The sequence below is a fragment of the Mesoplodon bidens genome, assembly GCF_964165515.1.
Source record: "Mesoplodon bidens genome assembly, chromosome: 11".
Classification (NCBI taxonomy): Eukaryota; Metazoa; Chordata; class Mammalia; order Artiodactyla; family Ziphiidae; genus Mesoplodon; species Mesoplodon bidens.
The window spans coordinates 8,997,802-9,025,329 of NC_138167.1; the positions used below are offsets into that span (position 1 = coordinate 8,997,802).

The 27,528-nt window shown below is 42.7% G+C and overlaps 1 protein-coding gene across 2 annotated transcripts in view; it reads left to right on the forward strand.

Annotated features, from left to right (window-relative positions):
• Positions 1-13,034: 13,034 nt before the first annotated feature.
• CREBL2 (cAMP responsive element binding protein like 2) overlaps positions 13,035-27,528 on the forward strand; it is a 33,234-nt gene continuing 18,740 nt past the window's right edge. For both annotated transcript variants that reach the window (XM_081248524.1, XM_081248523.1), the window contains exon 1: positions 13,035-13,352. In XM_081248524.1, the coding sequence (XP_081104650.1) occupies positions 13,338-13,352 (15 nt within the window). In that variant the 5' untranslated portion in view covers positions 13,035-13,337. The remainder of the gene's footprint in view (positions 13,353-27,528) is intronic.

The window sequence follows — 27,528 nt, forward strand, 5'->3', positions numbered from 1 at the left end:
ACAGTACAGGGAACTATATTCAATGTCCTGTGACAAACCGTAATGGAAAAGAATTTGAAAAAGATTGTATATGTATGTATGTGTATAACTGATTCCCTTTGCTATACAGAAGAAATTAACACAACATTGTAAATCAACTATACTTCAATAAAATTGTTTAAAAAAGAATGAGAGTAGAGTGATGAAGGGAAATTAGTGCTATTAGTTTTTTTTTTTGTTGTTTGGGTTTTTTTTGTTTTTGCGGTATGAGGGCCTCTCACTGCTGTGGCCTCTCCCGTTGCGGAGCACAGGCTCTGGACGCGCAGGCTCAGCGGCCATGGTTCACGGGCCCAGCTGTTCCGCGGCATGTGGGATCCTCCCGGACCGGGGCACGAACCCGTGTCCCCTTCATCGGCAGGCGGACTCTCAACCACTGCGCCACCAGGGAAGCCCAGTGCTATTAGTTTTAAAATTCTTTTATTTTATTTTTTAAAAGATTTTGTTTTTCTAGAGCAGCTTTAGGTTTATAACCTGAAAGGGAGGTACAGAGATTTCCTATATATCTGTGCGTCCACTCATGCATAGCCTCCCCCATTATCAACATTGCTCATTGGAACGGTTCTTTTTTTAACCAGGGATGAACCTACATTGACACATCATAATCACTCAACATCCACACTTTACCTTAGGGTTCACCTTTACACAAGTTTGGAAAATGTATAATGACATATATCCATCATTATAATATCATGCAGAGTATTTCCACTGCCTTAAAGCCAATAGATTTTTTAATTTTTATTTATTTATTTTTATATATTTATTTTTGGCTGTGTTGGGTCTTCGTTGCTGCGTGTGGGCTTTCTCTAGTTGCCGCGAGCGGGGGGCTACTCTTCGTTGCTGTGTGCGGGCTTCTCATTACGGTGGTTTCTCTTGTTGCAGAGCACGGGCTCTAGGTGCACGGGCTTCAGTAGTTGTGGCTCACGGGCTTAGTTGCTCCACAGCATGTGGGATCTTCGCGGACCAGGGCTCGAACCCATGTCCCCTACATTGGCAGGCAGATTCTTAACCACTGCACCACCAGGGAAGCCCAAAGCCAACAGATTTTTAAAATGCATTCTAAAGCCACACTAATTAATAGTATAGTGCTGAAATAGGCAGGTCAATGGGGAAAGGTAGACAGTCCAGATATGGACTCAAGTGCAAACAAAGTAAGTTTATGATAAAAAGGAGCATTCCAAATCAGTAGGAAAAATATTCAGTAAACGATGTTGGGATAAATGTTTAGTCTTTTAGAAAAAATAAATAAAAGCAGAGCTCTATTTTTCTCTGAACATCAAAAATAAATCCAAGGTGGACAAAAGACTTAAATACAAAAATGAAATTATAAAAGTACTAGGATAAAACAATGAATCTTTGTATAATCTTGTCATGGAGAAAGCTTTTCCTAAGTATGACATAAAATCCAGAAGTCATAAAGAAAAGATTGATACATATGACTACTGAAAAATGGAATTTTCTGAATAAAAAATACAATCAACAAAGTCAAAGACAACAATCTGGGCAAAAAATGGTTAACATATATGATAAGAGCACTAATTCCTTTAATATATATGGAGCTTTTAGAAATCTGTAAGAAAAAAACCAACCACCTATAAAAGAATGAGCAAAGAATATGAACTGGTAGTTCAGAAAAAAAAAAAAGAAAGAAATCCCCACCACATATGCAAAGAATACCCCATCTCACTGCTAATTCAGTAAGTGCAAATTGAAATATCAACCAGATACCATTTTTATTTATTTTATTTTATTTTGCGGTAGGCGGGCCTCTCCCTGTTGTGGCCTCTCCCCTTGCGGAGCACAGGCTCTGGACGCGCAGGCTCAGCGGCCATGGCTCACGGGCCCAGCCGCTCTGCGGCATGTGGGATCTTCCCAGACCGGGGCACGAACCCGTGTCCCCTGCATCGGCAGGCGGACTCTCAACCACTGCGCCACCAGGGAAGCCCCAGATACCATTTTTAACATACCAAGCTTTAAAAGTTTGGTAACAAACCATGCTGTCTGGCAACTAGGGAAACATACACTACTGGTGGAAATATATATTTTGTAACTCTTTTGGAGGAAAGCTTGGCAATATCTGCCAAAATTCAAGGGTATATGTACTTCATCCAGAGGGTCTCCTTCTAGGAATCTGTCCTATAGATAAACAAGAATCAAAAGATGTAAAACCAAAGTTGTGTGAATATTTTTGCATTGTTTAGCTAGTCAAAATAAAAAGCAAAACAAATAGTAGATTCTGAAAGAAAGGAAAGGGCTTCCCTGGTGGCGCAGTGGTTGAGAGTCCGCCTGCCGATGCAGGGGACACGGGTTCGTGCCCCGGTCCGGGAAGATCCCACATGCCGCGGAGCGGCGGGGCCCGTGAGCCATGGCCGCTGAGCCTGTGTGTCCGAAACCTGTGCTCCGCAACGGAAGAGGCCACAGCAGTTAAAGGCCCGCGTATCGCAAAACAAACAAACAAACAAACAAAAAAATGAGAGGGAGATACCCATACTCCTTGTAGTGTGTCCAACATTTCTGGAAGGTTATACAGTGGTTAACTCTGGAGAGTGAGTCCGGAGGTTTTACTTTATGAACCTCTTTGCTGTTGGAATGTTTTACCATGGGCACATATTACTTCTGAAATAAAAAGTACCTTTTTTTTTTATTGTTGTTGTTGTTACTTTTACAAATCAAAAAGAGAAATTCTATCTGTTTAAGGAAAGTTTCTGTAGACAACATTGAGGGTTTTTTTTCACCTCTCTTAAATAACATATTTTCAATTTTATTGAATAAATGGAAGATTCTAAATTCAGTCTCTTTGTCTAACATTCACTCCATCTGCCCATCCATCTCTTCTTGGTGATATTTGTTACAGGCATGGCGTGGGGAAAATGAAGGGCACTGAGAAATTTTAGTCTGTCACCTTGCAAAAGGGACATAGTTCAAGAAAGTTGAAAATAAAAGCTCACTCCAGAGTGAGTTCCACGTCTCACTAACCTTTTGAAACTTAATGTCCTTTCCCAGAGATGTCACAATTGGTTGAATGAAAATTCTGGATGACGGAGGGATTAAGATAATTTCTGGAATATGTATTGGGCACCGTCATGCAGCAGCAATGCACCCCCATGGAGACATCCCAACCATTCTTCTGTCACTTGTTGCTTGTGGGTGATAGAAAGAGCCTGGAGGGAAAGGGAGCCCAGAGGTGGGGCCGGTACCACCTGCCGCTACCACCGACATCTAAGCAAGGGTCAGAGACTATGTCAGAAACTATATCAGTCATCAGGTATTAGTAAGAGCGTACTAGACGCCAGGCCCTTACACTACAATGGTAAATCCCATATACCATACCTTTGTATAGCATACGTATATTACAAGCATGCCATAATGTAATAAAACATTACAAATAAAGGAAAAGTTATTGAGGAGCTGCCAACTGCATGTGAAAGAGCCAAGTTCCCCCAGATTTAATTGTTACTCTCCTGCTTAAACTCTCAGTGGCTCCCAAGCAGCTTCAAATTAAGTCCCCTCTTGAATTCAATGCACTTCATCATCTAGCTCCTGTGTATGTCTTTGGCCTTAGCTCTCGATGCTGCTCTTCTCATCTCCTGAGTTGCCTGTGTTACACCCAAACCAAATTATTTGCGGTTTCCCATTGTAATTTCACACCAGGCTGCCTTTGAAAACATTTCTTTTCTTGCCTGCTTGAAAAACTTGTACTCATCCCTTGAGACCTGGCACAGAAATCAGCCCTTCAGGAAAGACTTCCCCTAGATCCCCTCTGTATTTTACGTGTAGCTTTATTATCACACTTTACACACTATCCTGCGCATACTTAGAGAGGTATGCCCGTGAATCCCCCATCAGTGTGTAAGCTCCCTGAGAACAGAGACCCTGCCTCTGCATACAGCACAATGCCTGGGGAGAAGGAGCTGCTCAAGGTGTTTTATGAATGAATGGATGGATCAAAAAGTGAATCAGTTATCCTCCAGCCGAAGGATTTCTTTGTAGTACAACATTTCTTAATATTGAAACAAATCTGGTAAAACTTGCATCTCTCTTGGGCTCTATCTCCTCGCTACTTCAGTCCCAGGGCAACAGGCTGTCCCTGAGTCACTCTAGTGAGGTTCCTGTAACAATTACGAGAGAATCAACTGTACTGCCAGTGCAGTTCTGCGTAGGGAAAGATTCGCTTCACAGCGCACCAAGTCACCGATTAGGTATCATTTAAATCTTGACTGCGTACTTGTAAGCCTGATGCCTGAGTTCTTCTTCCTTCCCATAGCTAGCCTCTCTCCGAACAAGCTGAGATAACAACCTGCTTTCTTTGGCAAATTGATTAATGGGGACATTATTAATAGGCCTGGTTGTATGACATGTCCAATAACATTGCCATTTTGTTTATGGGGTGTTGGGTAAAAATACCCAGGAATTTACTACCAGTAGAGTGACCACCTGTTTGCTGGAAACATTAAAGAGGGAAATCTGGGGAGGCAGCCCCCCCGAGGGATTCCATCACCAGCCTCCACTCCCACATGAAACTGCCTCTTCTAAGCTTGGCAATAGCACCTGTGGAAACAAGAGAATAGCAGTGCGGGTACCTTAGCATTTCGCTTGGCTGGAAGGAGGGCAGAGCTGGCGAGGGTGTCAAGCGCTGCTTCAGAGGGGACGAGAGAAGTGCATCTTGATTTAGGAGTAGAAACAAGGGAGAAAAGGAGCACGCATGAGAGAAGGGATGGGAAGTGAGGAGGAAACACAACTGTAGGGCAGGAAACCGGGCAAGTGCAGCCAGGACCACTCCCCCCTTACCTCTGGGACCCTGCGGGGGACATGGGAGGCTAGGGGAAGGGGAGGTGTGCTCCTCTCTGGAAGCTGTGACGAGCAGGAAGGGAGCTGGCCTCTATTTGAGTCTCACCTGCAGCAGCCAGAACAGAGCTGATCAACAGACACATTCCGTGCTGAATGGGAAAGGAGGCTATCAGAGCGAAACACGGCGGAAGGCCTGAAGTTTTCTAAGACAAAACAAACTGGAGAAAATCCTCCAGGTTTAGGGAAAGGATAACCACCTCCCAGGACTTGCTGTCTGAAAACACAAAACAACAAGAAGAACAGAGCACAAGCAAGAACCGTGTGAAAAAAGGGAAAGGGTGAGGCACAGAGGAGAGGGTCAGAGGGTCCACGGTGATGTCAGAGGTGCCAGACACTGAGGCAAAAGGGACATTTCTTGCACAACCTCTAATGACGTGTGCATCAGCCAGCGCAAGGCCATCCTGAACTGGCCATGATACCATGCGAGAGGCTTGTCTGAGGCAGGCAGCATCACTTAAGACAAAATGACTTTCTTTTCTGGTTTCGAAAAACATCTAGAGACTAGAGCTGAAATGTAAAGTGAATCTGTAAAATTCGAAATGACATGTATGTACTCCTGGTAGAAAGTGGAAGGAGAGGGCTGCGACACGTGTTTTGAATCTCATAATCGTGAGAGCAGCAGGTGTGTCGGGAGAGGTGCAGCAACAAACTAGACGCTTACATGCCTACACTGCACTCTAAAATGAGCCCTGTAACAAAATTAGCTAGTCGTATAAACTCTCAGTTCTGATAATACGGTTTATCTTGTTAGGGGGACAGAGTGGCTGTTTAAAGATCTGACTTAAAGGGAAAAGATGAAAGGCACAAAGAGCTTAGTAATTGCGTGGAAAATATGTATATGCTTATACAAAGTTCCTGTAGATCGCTGTGGTTAATCCATCCCCTGAAATTTCTAGTAGAAGGCCCCAGAAAATGTTGGGCAGCAAAAAGTCTGGAACAGAAATGAAAAGAGAATAATTCTTTCACTCAGATTAAAACACAGACAAGCAGAACCGTGGTTGCTCCACACACATCCACACCCATGGGAGATGGTACTGAGGCAGTTCTGTGACTGTCCCTGGAAAGAGAGGTGATGGTGTCAGAAACCACTCAGAAAAGTCCACTGCAAAACTTGACAGGGCTCAGGCGGGGGGAAAGACTTTTTAAAGCAGTACATTTCATTTGGATATGTGACAGCTGAGCAATAGCACGGTGTGACTCTCTAAAGACCAGAAGCAGTGAGGGCACAATCACCATGGCTTGTTTACAAGGATCAAAGGATGTCCTGTGGGGCTTCCCTGGTGGCGCAGTGGTTGGGAATCCACCTGCCAAGGCAGGGGACGCGGGTTCCTGCCCCGGTCCGGGAAGATCCCACATGCCGCGGAGCGGCGGGGCCCGTGAGCCATGGCCGCTGAGCCTGCGCGTCCGGAGCCTGTGCTCCGCAACGGGAGAGGCCACAACAGTGAGAGGCCCGCGTACCGCTAAAAAAAAAAAAAAAAAAAAAAAAAGGATGTCCTGTGAAACTTGTTTGAGATACGTTTATAATACTTTTTTTTTTTCTTGCGCTATGCGGGCCTCTCACCGCTGTGGCCTCTCCCGTTGCGGAGCACAGGCTCCGAACGCGCAGGTGCGGCCGTGGCTCACGGGCCCAGCCGCTCCGCGGCATGTGGGATCTTCCCGGACCGGGGCACGAACCCGTGTCCCCTGCATCGGCAGGCGGACCCTCAACCACTGCGCCACCAGGGAAGCCCTATAATACATATTTTTAAAGAACTATTTCACATAGCAAGCAGAAAAAAAAATCTTTAATGACTTGGATACATTTATGAATGACAGAGACAGAGATGGCTGTTCAGCAGAACGATGCTATCTAACTTTTAAGGATAACCATGCTGTTCTGCCAAAGGACTGCTGTTGGTGACAAAAATACCCTTAGCACAATCGGTCACATTCCATGTGGCAATCCTTTAATTCCTATGTGATAAATTTCATGCAAACATTTTTGGAAACTGAGTGGTATTACTACTACTAATATTATATTTTATCTCACAAAATATGAGGCGCTATACCATTCAAGTACCATTGTACTGACCAAAGAAGCCTGACATTAACCATATTCAGGCTTAAATGTTTTTGGAAACAATTCTAATGTAAAGCAAAATGGTTTAAAGATATATCTGGAATGGAAGGCTTCTTATGCAGACGAGGAAGCCTTTAAGGGAATTGAAAATATGCTGTAAAAATTCTTAAATATGTAAACAAGTCAAAAAATAAACGAAGATATGTGATACCAAATAGAAAAATCAGAATATCCATAATATTAAAAGTAATGCCAGAAAGAGTCAAAGGTGTTTACATCTAGCAGTAGATAACACCTAGAGACAGGAAATATTAACACTTAAATTCTCATAAATATTGTTTGGAGCTTTCTGAAAACATCTTGACGGTCCTAAGTAAGTCTGATAGAGTCCCAATAGTAAATTTTAGGTTGCATTTTTCTTCTTAGAAATGGTGAATATTGAAGCAAAATTTGGAGGCGTTAAGGCTATTCATAAAATAAGAAATAGGTCCCCTGCTGCTCTCCTGAAGTCACAGGTACCAAAACCATGCTTTCTCCTGCATAACCCAGGATTCCAGTCTTCTGTTCCTTAACAATGTAAGATCTGAAAGATGAGCCCTGTCAGATTTCCATTCAGCAAACAACTCTGGGTTTACCAAAACTTACACTGGAAAAAACCTCAAAAGTGAACTTTGATGAAAGGAAGCTGGTTTTTGAAAAAAAATGTTCCTAAGCAAACATGCAGGCTGAGTTTTTTTTACTTCCTCCATCACAAGTGCCACGGTAAGTTTAAGCTTCTTCAGGTCTGAGTCAGTAGAATAAATGTGCCTGTCTTACGTGTGTCTGTTGGGTAAACCCTCAGGAGAATTGTGAAAGACGGTACCTGGTCACTTGTTGGTTCTTCATCTGTCTCCTGTCTCCCCTGCCCTAACCTTCATGGGCATCCACTGTTTACTGGGCTGCTCTTTAAATGCTCAAAGCTCCCACACAGCAATCAGATCTACACAGATCTCTCCCCTTCTTAGGACACCTGTCCTTCAAACACATATGTGTATTCCTCTTTTCTCCCAAACCTAAACCTAATCGTCAGGTAGCAAATACAAGGAGGAAAAAAAAAAAGCACATTCATACTAAAGTGTAAATGACTAATAGTGATGCTTAGCAAGCCATCTCTTATAAAGGGTGGTTTAGTTTTAAACAGTTGCTTATTGGCCAAATAATTTCCCATTTTTTTCCTTAAACAAGGGCACACTTCATTCTTTCCTACAGTGTGAGGTACATAAGGCTTAGTATTTTCAGTAGAAACGGTAGCTGGGAGGATACTGAGAAAAGCTGTTGCTGAGCTGGAGGTGACACTTTCAGTACGTTGGTGAAGGGGAAGAGGTAAGGGAAAGTTTGAACGTGGAAGGTTTTGGTTCCTTGAGCCTCATTTTCTCTTCCTTATTTTTATGCTGATCGGATCTTTTTTCCTTCCTCGGCAACAGACTGTTTCAGTCCTTTGTGGCATCATTTATTTCTTTTGCTCCTGCTGACAAGCTGGAGGCTGAATTATGTGCTCATACTGAAAATGTTCCTTTAGGCTCTTGCTTCTGAACTTTCTAGCCAATGCACAGTAAATAGGTACTGTGCTGTATGCAAATGTAGGCATATTTGTCCGTGTAGGCAAAGGTGGCGGGGGGGAGCATTTTGCAAAATGCCTTTAGAACAGAACCAGACTTTTGAGATGGAATATTTTATAGCCTCATGACAATAAGCTAAACTTTTCGGAAAAAAAGGACAGAGGAATACTTATCTATAAAGTACGTTGGAAAAAACACACACAAAAAACAAAACAGGACTAATACTTCAACAGTGAGTTCACCTCAAGCATTTCATGAATTTCACATGACCCACCCACTTTTTCTCTGTACCTCTGAAGATTACCATATCAGCGGCAATAATACTCTGTTGTTCTAGTGCCAGATTTACATATCAATGTAGCCATGGCATTCCTGAACGTAGAATATTGTACTGTTCCCCTTGTTTGTGGTTTCTAAATAAGGTTAATTTTTGTTCCCTTACCCTCCTCTCTTAATCTTATGCCACCCCCTACCTCTCTTCAATCAGTGGTTTGTTTGTTTTTCTTTGAATAGTTTTCCTCTTTTTCTTTCCCCGTCTCTGTGTCATAATCGGGACTATCCACAAATTCACTGTACAACCATGCTGTGTTTTAAAAATCTTTATCACTCAGCCACAGATGATCAACTCTTTGAGAAGACAGTCAGGGACAGAGAAGTACCGACGGGTCACTTCTGGGGTGACTCTGGGATACCTTCTTCCCCAAATGTATGGTGTGTGTTAAGGTGGGTCAGAAGTTACCATGGTTGATTTCACGGCCACCTTTGTTTCTTTCTTGGAAGGTTTTGTTGTTCATTATTGCTATTTCTAGATTGGAGATGAGTCTAGCACAAATTTGCATGGCAGAATTGAATCAACCAATTTTCATTTCCATTGAACGTTTGGAAAGGGCTGGATAATTTTTAAATTCTTTGACTCTTATGTGTCAAACTTAATGGAAAGCCAGCTGGAGCCTAACAAGCTATTTTAATGAGCTTCCTTTCTCTCTGATGTTCCCCAGGGGCTAGTGCCAAGCAGACCCATGTGGCCCAGGGAGTAACATGATCATCTTGGCTCTGTTTAGACACCTGTGCTCTTTTAGCCAAGCAGTAAGGGGAGCAGGAGAAAGAGAGAGATGAGGGCATGGAAGGCATGCAGATCAAGTAGGAGTGGGTGTGTGCCATGCTGCTTAGGAATTCACTACAAGAAACTCCACAGCAACAGCAGACTTGACGCATCACAGGCCAACAGTGCCTCTATGTGGGGTGTCTGAGAGCACATGAAACATGTTTGTGTGTGCTGGGGAGGAAAGGTGGGGAGGGGAGGGAGGAGACAATTATATGTATTTTTTAAAGGAACTGAATGCTTTGGAGGTTTCCTTCGAGAAGGCAATATAGGAAGAAAAGATTGAAAACCATGGATACAAAATATGTCCAGGACCCTGAGATTACATTCTTCATCCAAGCTTCCTCCCACTCCTTTAAAAAAAAATTCCTGTGTTCACTTTTCCTTTCCCATGAATCAGCCTGATGCTTGGCTCTCCCTACCCACTCTGAACAACTTAGCACATAGATATTACACCTGGTCTGTATCGTTTAGTGATTGTTCTTAGTCTCCTGTATGTGTGAATTTCTCCTTCCTGGATTATAGGCTCCTTGAGGATTTATATTTACAGAAGCAAATACTTTTCTTCTGTTCTTCCTCACCCCTTTGTTACCAATCCTGGGTACTTCTCAGCAAATGTTTAACATATGACTATACAATACTTCTTCATAAGATTTTCTTCCCTTTACCAAGTCTTATTTTATGATGTGATTGTTTGTTTCTATAAATTAAATTTTTAGTAAATAATTTAAAGTATTTCCACACTTTCTCAAGTGAGCATGTTTATGGTTTCTCAATGTACAGAAATACAAAGAAAACAATACACTGTACTCTCCACCACGAGATTTCACATATTTGCTTCATCTCTTTAAAAGTTAAATCTAGGGCTTCCCTGGTGGCGCAGTGGTTGAGAGTCTGCTTGCCAATGCAGAGGTCACGGGTTCGAGCCCTGGTCTGGGAAGATCCCACATGCCGCAGAGCAACTAAGCCCGTGCGCCACAACTACTGAGCCTGTGCGTCTGGAGCCTGTGCTCCTCAACAAAAGAGGCCGCGATAGTGAGAGGCCGGCGCACCGCGATGAAGAATGGCCGCTGCTCGCCGCAACTAGAGAAAGCCCACGCACAGAAACGAAGACCCAACACAGCCAAAAATAAATATAAAAATAAATAAATAAATAAAAATGTTACCATTCTTTAAAAAAAAAATAAAAGTTAAATCTACACCTAACCACCGCAAGACCCTCTCCATCCCATTTCTCTCTCTCCCTCCCTAGAGAAAACCCCTCTCCTGAAGTTGGTGTACATACTACTTCCCTAGCACGTGTTTAAATTTCCATCACCTGGTTCAAAAGGTCTTAGTCCTCTTTCCTGAGGGCCCAGCGCACTTTTGTGCGCAGACAGGGATGCAGACAAGAGTGACAGAGGACTAACCCCAGGAGAAAGGCAGTTCCACCCCGAAGAGGAGGGCTTAGCAGCGGCAAGGGCATAGCTGGGGACGAGGACTGAGGCCTTACTGGGCGCGGAAAAGGGGTATTAGGTGAGGAAAGAGGAGAAGAACCTGCAAGGAGCACAGGCTTTGCTCCCCTGATCATCAGAGAGGATGCGGCTAGACGTCTCTGAGACTGCCTGGAACGCGGTTTGGAGGTTACAGATGCCCCCCTACCCTGGCTGGGCCGAAAGTTGCAACCCCACATGACCTGGTTAGGTGGCATTTACTTCTGAGGGACTGACCTGCTTTAGTTCCTCTGAAGCGTTGTACAGATCGGACAGAGACAATTCCGCTTTTCTATTATTACTCTTCCTCAATTTGGAGTTGTCAGATAAAATAGAAGACACATAGTTAAATCTGACTTTCAGATAAGCAATGAATGCTTTTTTTCGTAAAAGTGTGTCTCAAGTATTGTATGGGACATACTTATACTAAAAAGGTACTTGTTTATCTGAAATTCAAATGTGAGTGTCCTCTACATTTATTGCTACATCTGGGAACTCTACCTCATTTGAACTTTGGAAGGGTTTAGCAAAGCGCTGTAGGAGTCTGAAAAGGAGTGAGTCAAAGGGCTCTCCAGAATAACATTAATGAAGACAATCTGTCAAATTCTCAATGGCCTAACACAGGCCAAAACAACAAGCTCACTGACTTTACTAAATCAGGAGGATGCCAAGACATTCTTTGTTATTTACTATTGAGATGTAATTCACATACCATAATATTCACTCATTTAAAGTATACAATTCAGTGGTTTTTAGTATATTCAGAGTTGTGCAGCCATCCCTAAATCAATTTTAGAACAGCTTCATCACTCAAAAGAAACCCAGTACCTATTAAAAACCACTCCCCATTCCTGGCCCCCCTCCCTCCCTGCTGTTCCCCAACCCTAGCCCCCTGCAGCCACTCACCAGCTTTTTTTTTTGCTATATGCGGGCCTCTCACTATTGTGGCCTCTCCCGTTGCGGAGCACAGGCTCCGGACTCGCAGGCTCAGCGGCCATGGCTCACGGGCCCAGCCGCTCTGCGGCATGTAGGATCTTCCCGAACCGGGGCACGAACCCACATCCCCTGCATCGGCAGGCGGACTCTCAACCACTGCGCCACCAGGGAAGCCCTCACCAGCTTTTTGTTTCTTTAAATGTACCCATTCTGGACATTTCATTGTAAATGAAATCCGCGATATGTGGTCTTCTGGGTCTGGCTTCTTTCACTCAGTGTGTTTTCAAGGCTCATCCGCGCGTATCCACATTGCAGCATGTATCAGTACCTCATACCTTTTCATTGAGGAATAATACTCCTTTGAATATAAATACCACAACTGGCCAGCCATTCATCCACTGTTGAACACTTGGGTTGTTTCCACTTTTTGACCACTAAGAATAACGCCTTTAGGACAGAACTTTACTGCACAAGTTTTCGTGGGGACACACCGTGTCATTTCCGGTGGGATTGCTGGCCATATGGTAACTCTGTCTAATATCGGGAGGAACTGTCAAATGGTTTCCAGAAGCAGCTGCACCATTGTGCATTCTTAGGTGTTTGTTTGTTTTGTTTTGTTTGGGGGGGGTTGAATTTTTAAAATAAACAACCTTCAGGGTTTCCTCGGTGTCTATGAGGAGGGTCTGCTCCCAGGGTTCCTCCTTCAGGTCCGCCTCTGCGGGGCTCCTAGGGTCCCCTCCCCACGCCCAGACCGCTGAAACCCAGGGACCAAAACATTGTGGGAAACGTAGTTTCGGCTCCTCCTGCGTAGCGCTCGCCGTCAGGAAAACGGACGCCTTTCTGAGGCTCTGTGGACATTGTAGTTTCCTTTTTGGTTCGCTGCGCAGAGACCGCGGTAACGAGAGCTACAATCCCCAGAGTGCCGCGGTGCTACGGCGGCCGAAGTGGCCAATCCGCGCGCCGCGCTGCCGCCCTCTCTCCGGTCCGGGCCTCTCTGCAGGGCGTTTGTAAACACAGCCGGAGCGTGTCATGGAGGGGGAGGAGGAGGCAGCTGCAGCGAAAGGAGGCGTTCTGCGCCGCCTCCAGGGTCCGCTCTGCCATCCCTGAACTGGTCCCTCGTCCCCGTGACTGTGGCATCAAGGGAGCGAACTGTTAGGCGAGAGGAGGAGGCAGTCAGAACCTTATCCCGTTCTTCCCCCGGGGCTGGGGCCGGGCCGGGCCAGGCCGGCTGAGCCGGGGGAGGGCCGGGGGAGGGAGCGCCCGGCCGGGCCGGCCTGTCTGCCGAGATGGATGACAGTAAGGTAAGTCCCGGGGTTCGCACGCACAGCTGCTGCCGCCGCCGCCTGCTTGTCGCTAAGTGCCCGTCCCGCCGCTGAGCCTCAGCCCCGTAACCCACGCAGCACCCAAGAGACACCGGCCTTAGACATCTCTGCGCCTCCAGCTGTGACCCCAGCTACCCAGACAGGAATTGAGGGAACAGGGCGCTGCGTTCTTCCAGCAAGGGCCCACTCCTCTGGAAAATCACACCCAGGGCAAGCCTGTTGGTCAGCTTTTCCAGGTGGTGTAAACCCTAGTCCTCCCGAGATAAGTGAAGAAACTACTGTGCTTTTTCTTTTTGCCTTCCTTTGCCCCCACCCAGCCTTTCTCCACGTTGGAGACCTTAACTAGGGCACCCTGAACCGGCCCCGTTCCCCCTGACGGTCCCCCTTTCTTCTCCCAGGCTCCCTTACTCAATGCCCCATTCATATAATCGGTTCACTCCCCCTCTGAGCTGTTCTGCTAAGCTCCTGTTGCTATTCGTCCAGAGTCTGGAATCTAACCTCCTCTAGAAAGCCTTCTCCAAGAAAAGGAATAAATTCCTTCTTGTTAATCTATCTTAATATTCCATCCCCATCCCCCTTTCCCTATCCAGATCACTTATCCCTATGATGATAAGATGATCGACAGTATTCATTATTGGTTAATTCATATAGTTTATGTATAACCTTTGTCTATCCGCGTTAGTGTTGTCTAGTTATATGTCATGAAGATAGTGATGGTCAGTTTATTCATCATCAGCTTATCGATGTTTTAGAGTGTTTAGGAAGTTGGACTTTTTTTTTTTTTAAGGAATCAGACTCTAGAGTTTGCCAGTTTTCAAAATAGACACTCTTCCCTATGCTTTCCAGAGGTCTTACTTTCCACACTCTCTGGCATGCCGCTTGTGATAGCTTTTCCTTCGTTTGGGTACCCTTTCCCCCTCCACCTAACCAGTAACATTTTGCTGCTATCAAGTTTTTGTTTCACCCATCCTCAGAGAGATTGAAAAAATTTCCATCTTCTCTGTGCTGCTCGTGTTATTCTACCTTATCTCCTCTTCCTGTTCCTGCAGAAGGCTCCGAGAGAAATGCAAGCAGGGAAAGCCCAAGGCAGTACTCTGGAATCAGGACTCACCTAGAGGAAGCTTATTTGTGAAATAGCAAACCCCTCCTAATAGGAAGTGGTATTTCCCAGACAGAAAGGAGGAGTTCTGAAAGTTTTCCAGAAAAACCAGAAGATAATTTTCCATGACAACCTTTGCTAGCTTGATCTTTCAGTGTTAATTTTGAAATTAAGTCCAAATACTGTATCCACTATCTTTCCTAGATATGGCTGGGAAAGGATGCTAAAGCAACATATTCTTTAATGTCCTCGGTTTGAGACTCTCACAGTATATTCTACATAATTTTCAGTTGTTTCTTTTTTGAACCTTTGAGACATGTAATAACTTTCTCAGAGTCTTCAGTAATCTCAAATAAATTCAAGAAAAATACATAGGATTTTGAGTTACCTTATCTACCTATAAAATAACATAGGACTTATTTCTAGAAACAGGCAAGCTCTAGTGGAAGGTATAAAGTGTTATGGTTTTGCCTAAAGAGTGAAGTTAATTTTGGGGGGTAGGCTTTGCATAACTTCTTAGAAGGTTCATAGCTAAGCAAAACGAATTCAGTACTCATTCTTTATTAATTCACTGTATTGTAACGGTATTTAAAAACCAGCAGTTTCTTCAATCTTTAATGATTACGGAAAAGAAAAACCACTTCAGATGTCTGTGGATGGATAGTGCCTCTGTGAATACACTACTTTCACTTTGAATACATGTCGTAGCTGTGGTTGAGTAATGTTTAAATGCCACGTACGGCAAGACTGGACTGCTCTTTCAGCAGTCAGGTGGTATGAAACAGTCTTTTAAAAAGGCTCCTAGGCCTGCCTTTCCCTGTGCTCTAGTTGTTACAGTCCTGCAAAATTGTATTCTCCTCCTAGTAGATACCTACATACTCACACACAAAACACACTTTTCCCTCACATTATGTATGGGTGATGGAGTCTCAGGATCCGTTCTCCCCTGTATAAGGGGAAAATTGAGGCTTGGAAGTATATGGTGGTTGTGCTGGTGAGAGCATAAAAGATGACAAACTGGCTGACAGCAAGACCAGGGCAACAGGAAGAGGACAAAGTGGGCAGGAGCAGCAGTTACAGAGAGGCAGTATTTGAATGAGCAGGTCAGGAAACATGATGATGATGTGATGACCTCCCTTTATAAAGATTCTGTATTCTGAGTTGTTTTCATCAGTGGTGGTGAATATGTTTGCCAAGAGCTTTCCACCTTCTGCTGTCTAGTTTCCTGGAGTCAGGGCGGACAGTTTTGAATGGGAGTGCAGCTTTGCCTTCCAGGTAGGTAGCAATGTGCCTCTTATGTTACATCATAGAGTACTGGTTAATAGTGATTGGATTGAATTGGAACAGAGTGGCATTAAGGAGACTGCCCTAGATGTACCTGGGCTTTATTAATCAGTTTGCTCTATTGAGCCAGCCAGCCAGAGTATACAGACTACAGCTAATGGGAAAAATAAAGCAAGAGACAGACTGGGCATCTAAAAAGGGGGCTTGGGGAAGTGCTAAGTAGCAGATCTCAAATTCTGATTGAATATATTTCTACTTAGGCTAGTTGGGAAGGAAAAAATCTTGGCTAAGTTATTTAACCTTTTTGAGCTTCCATTCTATCTGTTAGATGGTCAATACCTTCTTCCCAGGCTTTGTTGAGGATTAGAGATCATGCATATGAAGCATCGAATACAGAGTCTAACACATGATAGGCACTCAGAAAATATTATCCTTATCATATTACCTGTCAGTGACTTCCTCTGTCTTTAACACAGTGCAGTCGGCACCAGAGATGCTCATTTTAGTAATTTTTAAGTGTGCACTGTTGCATGACATTTGCAGCTGTGTTTCCCCCACGCTACCCTCTGCTTCTAACTATGCTCCCAGTGGGACAGGGACAACGGGGTGGGGCATGAAACGACCTTAAACTGTGCCCTTAACTGTCAGATTGTGGGAGAAAGGTAGTCTGCAGAGCCCACCTGCTTGTCCACCGCTAAGAAAAAGCGCTTGTTTTTATGAAAGCCTCTTCTCCCTAACGTGCTGCATTCAATTACAAAGAAAATTGAAATGTGTTATTTTCAGAGGCTTTGATCATAGGCAGAGGGTTTCTTATTTTCTATTTGACTTTCACGTTTATCGAATGAATGAATGAGTAACTTGAAATCTCCTAGACCAGCTGTGTTCCTGCCGCAGACTAAGCTGGGAAAAGACCACCATTCTGTATTGCCCAACCTGACAGTTTAGGGCCCCAAGTTCCAGCTGAGGGACTGGTGAGAGAGCAGGTCAGCCACTGGCCACAGGATGCTAATATGGGCTGCCCTCCTCCTGCATACTTCCTTTCCACCTGTGCTCCACGTGATTATTTGAAAATGAGGTTTCTCATACCTTCCTCACCCCTTAGGTCATTTGTTCCATTCAGTTGTTCTGAGTACTGCTGGTTCTCACAAAAATTTTAACCTGGCCAAAAACCTCTTTGACATTCCCAGAGCTGTCCTTTGGCCCCCGAAGTCCCTCCTGTTGGCCCGTTAGCCATCCTTTGCTATAGTTGGAACTACCCTCCTTGGGCAGTGCCACGGAGCCCAGAGACTTTCTGCCTTTTCTGTCCTCCTGCTCTGCCCATGCTTCCCATGGTAGCAAGACAGAAGAGCCAGCTCGTTTACCATACCAGACAGTAGATAGTCATGGTTTAAATGTGCCTTCCTTACCTGCACAGGCTACGGGTACATTTTAACTAGGGTACCGCTACAGATATCAGCTGAAATCTAAGTTTAAATAACCTTATTCAGAATGTTTTGCTCTTTAAGGTTTTCCTAAAAGTTTGTTCATTTATTCATTCATCGTCAAACATTTGTTGGACACCTAATATGTATGTAATACGAGGCACTGTGCTAGAGATACAAAGACAGGTAAGAGTTTATAAGTATTCTCAGGAGCTTGTGTTTCAGTGGGCTAGACAGACATACAGAAAAATAATTACAACGTGGTGAGGTAAGAAATGAGGGCAGTCGTGGCCAAGTGCTTTGGGGGCACTAAGAATGGATGCCTAACTGGGTATGTCAGACATGGGTTCACACAGTAGGAATGAATCTGTAAGGAAGAATAGGAGTCCCTCAGAAAATGGGAAAGAGGGAATATCCTATACTAAAGCATATTGCACTGGGAAATAAGTATTTTGGTACAAGCTAGAGCAGGAATTGGGGAATTTTCTTTAAAGGGGAAGATAGTAAATATTTGTGGGCCATGTGATCGATCTCTGTTGCAATTAACTCTACCACTGCAGCGTGAAAGCAACTGTAGGCAGAATGTAATGAATGGATGTGGTTGTGTTCTGATAAAACTTTATTTCCCCAAACAGGCAACAGGCTGGCTTTGGCTTGCCAGGTGGGCTGGAGTTTACTGATCCCTGAGCTAGAGCATAAGGCACAAGTAGAGGTGTGGGCAGAGATAAGGAAGGAAGGATAATCAGGGGCCAGATCATGATATGCTTGGCAAGTTAAGCTCAGAAATTTGGGCCAGTATTTTTCAAAGTGTGAAATAAAGAAGACTGAATCAGAATTTTGGGGAACAGGGCCTGGGAATTTGAATTTTGTTTGAAAACCAAGGCACCATAGTTGTTGAGGAGCTACTAAAGGATTTTAAAGCAAAGGTGATAATATCAGATTTGTGTTTTCAAAAAAAATGTTCATGGCTATATGGAGACTGGATTAGGGTAAAGATGTAGGAACTGGAACAAGACTAGAGGCAGATGGTCCAGTTAGGAAGGAACATAGATTTTGGCATATAACCAGAGTTCAAATCTGATTTCCACCACTTTAAGCTATTATGATTTTGGACAGATTATTATTATTTTTTTATTGAAGTATAGTTGATTTACAGTACTGTATTAGTTTCAGGTGTACAGCAAAGTGATTTAGTTATATATATATATATTTTCAGATTATTTTACATTATAGGTTATTACAAGGTATTGAATATGGTTCCCTGTGCTATACAGTAAATCCCTGTTGCTTATGTATTTTGTGTAGCATGTATCTGATAATCCCATAATCCTAATTTATCCCTACCCCCCTCCCTTTCCCATTTGGTAATCATAAATTTGTTTTCTATGTCTGTGAGTCTGTTTCTGTTTTGTATATAGGTTCATTTGTATTATTTTTTGATTCCACATTAAGTGATATCATATAATATTTGTCTTGGTCTGACTTACTTCACTAAGTATAATATTCTCTAGGTCCACCCATGTTGCTGCAAATGGCAACATTTAATTCTTTTTTATGGCTGAGTAATATCCCATTGTATGTATATATATACCACATCTTCTTAAGCCAGTAGTCTGTTAATGGTCATGTGGGTTGTTTCCATGTCTTGGCTGTGGACTGCCATAGTGCTGCTGTGAACACTGGGGTGCATATATCTTTTTGAATTAGAGTTTTCCTCTTTTCCAGATATATACCCAGGAGGGGGGGTGCCGGATCATATGGTAGTTCTATTTTGTTGTTGTTGTTGTTGTTGTTGTTGTTTGTTTGTTTTTAAAGAAGATGTTGGGGGTAGGAGTTTATTAATTAATTTATTTATTTTTGCTGTGTTGGGTCTTCATTTCTGTGCGAGGGCTTTCTCTAGCTGTGGCAAGCGGGGGCCACTCTTCATCGCGGTGCGCAGGCCTCTCACTATCGCGGCCTCTCTTGCTGCGGAGCGCAGGCTCCAGACGCGCAGGCTCAGCAGCTGTGGCTCACGGGCCTAATTGCTCTGCGGCATGTGGGATCCTCCCAGACCAGGGCTCGAACCCGTGTCCCCTGCATTGGCAGGCAGATTCTCAACCACTGCGCCACCAGGGAAGCCCCTATTTTTGTTTTTTTAAGGAACCTCCATACTGTTCTCCATAGTGGTTGTATCAATTTACATTCCCACCAACAGTGTAAGAGGATTTCCTTTTCTGCACACCCTCTCCAGTATTTATTATTTGTAGACTTTTTGATGATAGCCATTCTGACAGATGTGGAGTGATACCTCATTGTGGTTTTGATTTGCATTTCTCTAATAATAAGCGATGTTGAACATCTTTTCATGTGCTTGTTGGCCACCTGTATGTCTTCTTTGGAGAAATGTCTATTTAGGTCTTCTGCCCATTTGTTGATTGGGTTTTTGTTTTTTCGGTATTGAGTTATATGAGCTTTTTAATATTTTGAATATTAACCCCTTGTCATTCTCATTGTTTGCAAATATTTTCTCCCATTCTGTAGGTTGTCTTTTTTGTTGATGGTCTCCTTTGCTGTGCAAAAGCTTTAAAGTTTGATTAGGTGCCATTTGTTTATTTTTGCTTTTATTTCTTTTGCCTTGGGAGACTTACCTAAGAAAATATTGCTATGGTTTATGTTGGCCAATTATTTTAATCTTTTCAGAACTGTATTTCTTTACCTATAAGTTGGATGTGTTAATAAAGCCTTATTGAGTTAGTGTGAGAATTAAACGTTATATATGTATTAAAAAAAACTTAGTACATAATGGGTTCAAAATAAATGCTGGTCCTCTGTGACTCCTCACCAGCTTGGTTAGATTGCTCAGAAGAAAGGCCTGAGCTGAAGACCATGCTAGAGACCATTACAAGGTAGGTTGTGGTTGATGCAGCATGCATAAAATCCTTGAAGGATGAAGAAGGTGGACAGAAGAGAGAGCTAAAGAGACAGAACCCTGGAAAACTTTAAAATGATCAGAAGAGGCCAAGGAATATGACTCAGCAAAATAAACTGAAAAGGAGAGGTTAGTGATACAGGAGAACCAGGAAAAAAAGGTTGTTATTCCATCTAAAGTAAGTAGCGAAAAAGTATCCATTGGACTTCAAAAACAGGAGATTGTTTATGAACCTCGCATGAGAAGTTTCAACAGAGTGATGGAGCAGAAGCCGAAATGTAGCGGTCGAGGAAGAGTGGGTGGTAAGAAGCAGAGACAGGTAAGTAGACAGGCCGACCTCTCAGAGATACTGTGGGTTCATTTCCAGACTACTGCAGTAAAGCAAGTATGTAATAAAGCAAGTCACATGAATGTTTTGGTTTCCTAGTACATATAAAAGTTATGTCTACATTATACTGTAGTCGATGAAGTATACAATAGCATTATGTCTAAAAAAAAGTGCATACCCTACTTAAATAATACTTTACTGCAAAAAAATGCTAGCCATCATCTGACAATGCAGGGTTGCCATAAACCTTCAGTTTGTAAAAAAATGCAGTAAAGTGAAGCACGATAAAATGAGATATGCCTGTAGGCCACTCTTACTGAGTCAGTTTGTAACAGTTTGGGGCATTGCTAAAATACATGTAGTATTATATTTAGCTTCAAACAGTAATAGCTGGGGAAAGGGAGGATTAGGGGTTGCGAGAGGAGAGGCAGGAGTTAACAGTCAGAAATGCCTGCTTTATCTTGTTTCTCCTCTGTTGATGAGAAAAACTGGCAGAAGGGTTAGCAGCAGGAAGATGTGATTGGACTTTCTCTCTTTCTGAAGATCTGGTAAATAAGAAAAGAGAAGAAGCCTAACCAACAGCTGTGAAGGAAGTTACGGGAGCCTTAACACCAAATGAAAGTATAGCTGCTTGTTTTTTTTCATTAAAGTGGTAAAGAGCAGTGGCTGGCCGCATTCATATCTATCTTATTTTTCTTTAATCGATGGCAGATAACGTTTCACTTTATGTTTTCAAAAGAAAAGTGAAAAAAGCTTTCCTGCTATTTTCCTTCTTAGCTGGGGCTGACGCTGCCACTTCATGTAAATGCACTAATTCTCTTAGACTTAACAACTTGAAACTTTTATGGGTTGCCTTAAGAATTAGAGCATTAGGGGATCTCCCTGGTGGCGCAGTGGTTAAGAATCCGCCTGCCAATGCAGGGGACATGGGTTTGAGCCCTGGTCCGGGAAGATCCCACATGCCACAGAGCAACGAAGTCCGTGTGCCACTACTGAGCCTGCACTCTAGAGCCCACGAGCCACAACTACTGAGCCCACGTGCCACAGCTGCTGAAGCCTGCGCGCCTAGAGCCCGTGCTCCACAACAAGAGAAGCCATCACAATGAGAAGCCCGCGCACCGCAACGAAGAGTAGCCCCCACTCGCTGCGACTAGAGAAAGCCTGCGCCCAGCAATGAAGACCCAACACAGCCATAAATAAATAAATATATTTTTTTAAAAAAGAATTAGAGCATTAGGATGTAAATAAGTGCTAAAAGGGTGGTAAAATAATAAGAGTTATTGATTGGTTTTTGAGATTTTATATCCCTTATGAGAGAGGTTTGGTTTTCTTTTTATTTTTATCAACTTCTATAAGCTGGTGGCAGTGGTGGTCATAGTAATACCAATTTAAATTAAATTGCAAAATATTGCTAATTTTTCTTTGCATTTATTCATCCAATTATCAGTCTTTTAATAAATGCCTTTTAAATGCCTGGCTCTGGGCCAGATACAGTGGGGATTGGAATAGAAAACACAGCTTCTGTGCCTGCGGTGCGCACATCACTTGGAGGAGATAGAACTTAAATCTGTGAGGCCACTAAAAATAACCAGTATACCGTGTAAATTCAGCGTGATGGTGACAATATGTTCCAGAGATTCGGAGACGAAAAATAATGTGTGGACAGAAGGTGACTGTCAGCAAGAGCTTCACAGAAAGAGGGCCAGGGCTGGCCCTAACCAAAGGGAGCATAATATTTGCAGGTTTGGATCGGGCGGCAGGGGCGGGGGTGGAGAGGGAGCATTTAGAGAAATGGTGAGTATAGGGAGGAGTGCAGGGCGTGGGGTGAGCTCCCCAAGGACACAGGCATGACTTGTTGGGAAAAACGAAAGAGAAAATTGGCTCGGTGAGCAGGGGCGTGGATGTAGTGGGCTGAATGGTGGCCGCTAAAAAGATACATCCATGTGCTAATGGAACCGGTAAATATCCCCTTATATGGTAAAAGAGTGAATATTATATGGCCCAAAATGTGATTTAGTTAAGTATTTGAGAGGAGGAATTTGTCCTGGGTTCTCTGGGTGAGCCCTAAATCCAATGGCAAGTGTCCTCCTAAGAGTGAGGCAGAGGGGGGTTTGACAGACAGCTGTGGAGGCAGTGTGACCACAGAGGCAGAGGTTGGATCCACGTGGCCACAAAGGAAGGAATGCTCACAGCTGCCAGCAGCCGGAAGAGGCGAAGGATGGCTTCTCCCCTAGGGCCTCTGGAGGGAGTGCAGCAGCCCTGCCAGCTTTCTGGCCTCCAGAACAGAGAGAGTACATTTCTGTTGTTTTAAGCCACCAACTTCGTGGTGGTTGTTACAGCAGCTACAGGAAGTCAGTATTCTGGATTTGGTGACCTGGTAAGCAGTGCTGAGCCAGAGGCCTTCCCTTGAGCTGGAGCGTGACATGGCCAAAGGGCCGTTACAGTTTGTTCTTTCTATAATGATCAGGTATTACTTTTTCACAATGAAAAGAAAAATACACTAAAGTTATTTTAATAAGCTGAAAAGAAAGGCTAACTTGGCAGTTCTTTGCAAGATAGATTAACCAGGGAAGTAAGGATGGAAAAGGAGGGATGGGAGGGAGACCCACTGGGAAACCCACGGCAATACTCTGTAAGTAGGGTAGTAATGTAGGTAGTAGGAATAAAGAAGAAGAGCTAAATCAGACCTGTTGTAAAGGAACAAACTGGCATGACTTCAGTGGGTGGGCACAGAGGGTCGCAATAGCAGAGGGAAATTTCAGAGATGCATAAAATGAAAACATTGGTTAGTTAGCCTCCTCACCGCTGCCCTCCATCAAGTGACTGATGTCACAGTGAGCTGGATTAAATGAATCCAGTCATTAAACGAATGACTATATAGCATTAATATAGCGCTGCATTTAAAGCATCTGTCAGTTTTAGAGCCTTTTCAGGGAGTTATATGTTCAGGTTAATGAGTCCTACCTAGGAATCTAGAAGGGAAATAGTCACGCTTGATGATATGATATGAGTCATCTTGTGACAACTGAGCATCTTGAGTCAGTTGCTGTGATGCTCATCAGGGGACTTGGGTTCTATCTAGATTTTATATCCGTGAAATAAAGAGATCACTATGCTTATCTGTGTGTGTGTGTGTGTGTGTGTGTGCATCCCTCTCCCAGCAGCACTCCTGTATGTACTGATACCCTGCCCTTTATAATGGTGTTTATTTCATGTCTGCTGCATTTCAGAAGTCTAATAAATATATTAAAGAGAAGGACCCTATCTTCTTACATTAATATTCCTAGAGTTTGACAGTGTTTGGGGCAAAGTGAGTGTTCAATAAATGGTTGTTAAATAAAGAAATTAATTGTCCCCTCTTTACCTGAAGAAGATGAGGACAACAGTGTTTACCTCCCCTGGTGTGAAATAACATGAGCCTGACACGTGGAGGCCTCGCTGGAGGCCTCGCCCACAGTGAGCGCTTGCTCCCTGCACGCCCAGGTTTAGCTCTGAATTTGTTTTTGTTGTTTGTTCCTAAAAAGCCGAAGTAAAATCCAAGAATCTTTGGAATAGGATTTCATCTGGACACTGGAGTCCTCCTCATTTGAAGAAGCCCCTAAAGGGCCGTGCATCTACAGTCACACCTCTTCTTTCCACAGACGTTCAACCCGTTGACTGGGGAGCCTGTGGCATCAGGAACTCCCTCTTGGCTAAATGCAGTAGTTTTATCTTAATTCTCAGCCGTTTGAAACTCATAAATTAGGAGCTTTATGCCTGACCTCTCCCCTCCCTCGTGTTCTTTCTCATCTGCTTGTGTCTCTGTGCCGCCTTGATTCTTTCTTTGCTGCTGTTCTTTCTGCTCTCTAAGGTTCATGTCATTTTTTAAAATAGCCCATACCATAAAATTCATCCTTTGCAAGTATATAATTCTGTGATTTTTTAGTGTATTCACACAGTTGTACAATGATCACCACTATCTAATTCCAGAACATTTTCATCACCCCAAAAGAAACCCTTATAAACAAACTGTTATATAATGGAATGTTATTCATATTATTTAGCAATAGAAAGAAACGAGCTATTAAGCTACAAAAAGGTGTGAGGGAACTTAAATGCATATTGCTAAGTGAAAGAAGCCAGTTTGAAAAGGCTACGTACTATATGACTCCAACTATATGACATTCTGGAAAAGGCAAAACTGTAGAGTAATAAAGGTCAGTGGTTGCCAAGGTTTCACGGGAGAGGGAGGGAGGAATAGGTAGAGAGCAGGGGATTTTTAGGGCAGTGAAAATATTCTGTATTATACTCTAATGGTAGATATATGACACGATGCCTTTGTCAAAACCCATACAATTGTACAACACAAAGAGTGAACCCTTAAGTAAACTATGGACTTGACTTCTTAATAATATATCAACATGGGGTTCATCAATTGTAACAAATGTACCACACTAATGCAAGATGTTAATAGGTGAAACTGTGCAGGCAGAGAGAGAGGGGATATATGGGAACTCTGTATTTTCTGCTGAATTTTCCTGTGAACTGAAAACAGCTCTAAAAAACAAAGTCTATTAATTAAAAACAAAACAAAAACTTTAGCAGTCACTCCCTATTATCTCCTCCTTCCAGCCTTAAGCAACCACTAATCTACTTTCTGTTGCTATAGATTGCCTATTCTAGACATTCCATGTACATGGAATCATAGTATGTGGCCTTTTGTATTTGGCTTCTTTCACTTGGCATAATGTTTTCAAGGTTCATCCATGTTGTACCATGTATCAGTACTCCATTCCTTTTTATGGCTGAATAATATTCCATTGTATGGATATACCGCATTTTGTTATCCATTCATCAGTTGATAGATATTTGGGTTGTTTCCATTTTTTAGCTATCATGAACAATGGTGCTCTGAACATCTGTGTACAAGTTCTTATGTGACATGTTTTCATTTCTTTTGGGGATACACCTAGAATTAGAATTGCTGAGTCATATGGTAATTCTGTGTTTAATATTTTGGAGGAACTGCCAAACTGTTTTCCAAAGTGGCCACCATTTTACATTCCCAACAGCAATGTATGAGGGTTCCATATCTCCACATCTATACCAGTTCTTGTTCTTGGCTGTCTTTTTGATTATATAGCCATCCTAGTGGGTTTAAAGTGGTATCTCATGATTCTGATTCACATTTCCCTAATGACTAATGATGTTAAGCATTTTTTCATATGCTTATTGGCCATTTGTATATCTTCTTTGGAGAAATGTCTATTCAGATACTTTGCCCACATTCTAATTGGATTATTTATCTTTTTATTGTTGAGTTGTGAGTGTTCTTTATATATTCTGGATGTAAGTCCCTTATCATGTCTATGATTTACAAATATTTTCTCCCATTCAGTGGATTGTCTTTTCACCTTGATGGTGTCCTTTGAAGCAGAACATTTTTAATTTTGTGAAGTCAAAGTTAATTTTTCTTTTGTTGCTTGTGAGGTCATACCTAAGAAACCATTGCCTAATCCAAGGTCACAAAGATTTATTCGTGTGTTTTCCTCTAAGAGTTTTATAGTTGTCTCTCTTACATTCAGACCTTTGTTCTGTTTTGAGTTAATCTTTGTGTATGGCATGTTGTTGGAGTGCAACTTAATTCTTCTTTGTAGATATCCAGTTGTTCTAGCACTGTTTATTGAAATGACTATTCTTTCCTCATTTCTCTATTGTTTTGGCACCTTGTTGAAAATCAACTGACCGTAAATGTAAAGGTTTATTTCTGGATTCTCAATTCTTTTCCATTGATCTGTATTGTATGTCAGTCCTTGTGCCAGTACCACACTATCTTGATTAGTGTATCTAATAAGTTTTGAAATCAGAAAGTGTGAGTCCTTCATCTTTGTTCTTTTTCAAGATTGCTTTGGCTTTTTTGGGTCCATTGTATTTCCATATGAATTTTAGGATTATCTTGTCAATTTCTGCAAAACGTCAGCTGGAATTTTGATAGGAATTGTGTTGAACCTGTAGCTCAATTTGGGGAATATTGTCATCTTAACAATATTAAGTCTACCAATCCATTAACATGGAATGTCTTTCTTTTTATTAGGTCTTCTTTAATTTCTTACAGTGATTTTTGTGGCTTTCAGTATATGTCTTGCACTTTTTTTTTTTTTAAATTTTAGGCTGAGTTGGGTCTTAGTTGTGGCACGTGGGATCTTTGTTGCGGCATGCAGTGTTCGTTGCGGTGCATGGGCTTTTCTCTAGTTGTGGCACACAGGCTCTCTAGTTGTGGTGTGCAGGCTCCAGAGCGCATGGGCTCTGTAGTTGAGGCGTGCGGGCTTAGCTACCCCGTAGCATTTGGGATCTTAGTTCCCTGACCAGGAATCAAACCCATGTTCACTGCATTGGAAGGCAGATTCTTAACCACTGGACCACCAGGGAAGTCCCTGCACTTCTTTTATTAAGTTTATTCCTAAGTATTTTATTCTTTTTGATGATATTCTAAATGGAATGTTTTCATAATTTCATTTTCAGCTTGTTCATTGTATATAGAAACACAACTGATTTTTGTATATTGACCTTGTGTCTTGCAACTTTGTTCAACTCATTTATGAGCGCTAATAGTTTTTGTGGATTCCTTAGGGTTTTTTATATATAAGATCATATCATCTTCAAATAGAAATAGTTTTACTTTTTCCTTTGTAATCTGAATGCCTTCTCTTTCTTTTTCTTGCCTAATTGCTGTGGCTAGAACCTCCAGTACAATGTTGAATAGAAGTGACAAGAGAAGACGAAAATCCTTGTTTTGTTTCTGATCTTTGAGGGAAAGTATTCAATCTTTCACCTTTAAATGATGTTAGCTGTGGTTTTTTTCATAGATGCCCTTTACCAGGTTGAAGAGTTTCCCTTCTATTCCTAGTTTTTCAAGTGTTTTGGTTTTTTTTAAATCATATAAGGGTGTTGGATTTTTTTTTTTAGTTGGCATTGGGTCTTCGTTGCTGTGCGCAGGCTTTCTCTAGTTGCGGCAAGTGGGGGTTACTCTTCGTTGTGGTGCATGGGCTTCTCATTGTGGTATCTTCTCCTGTTGCAGAGCATGGACTCTAGGCATGCGGGCTTCAGTAGTTGTGGCACACAGGCTTAGTTGCTCC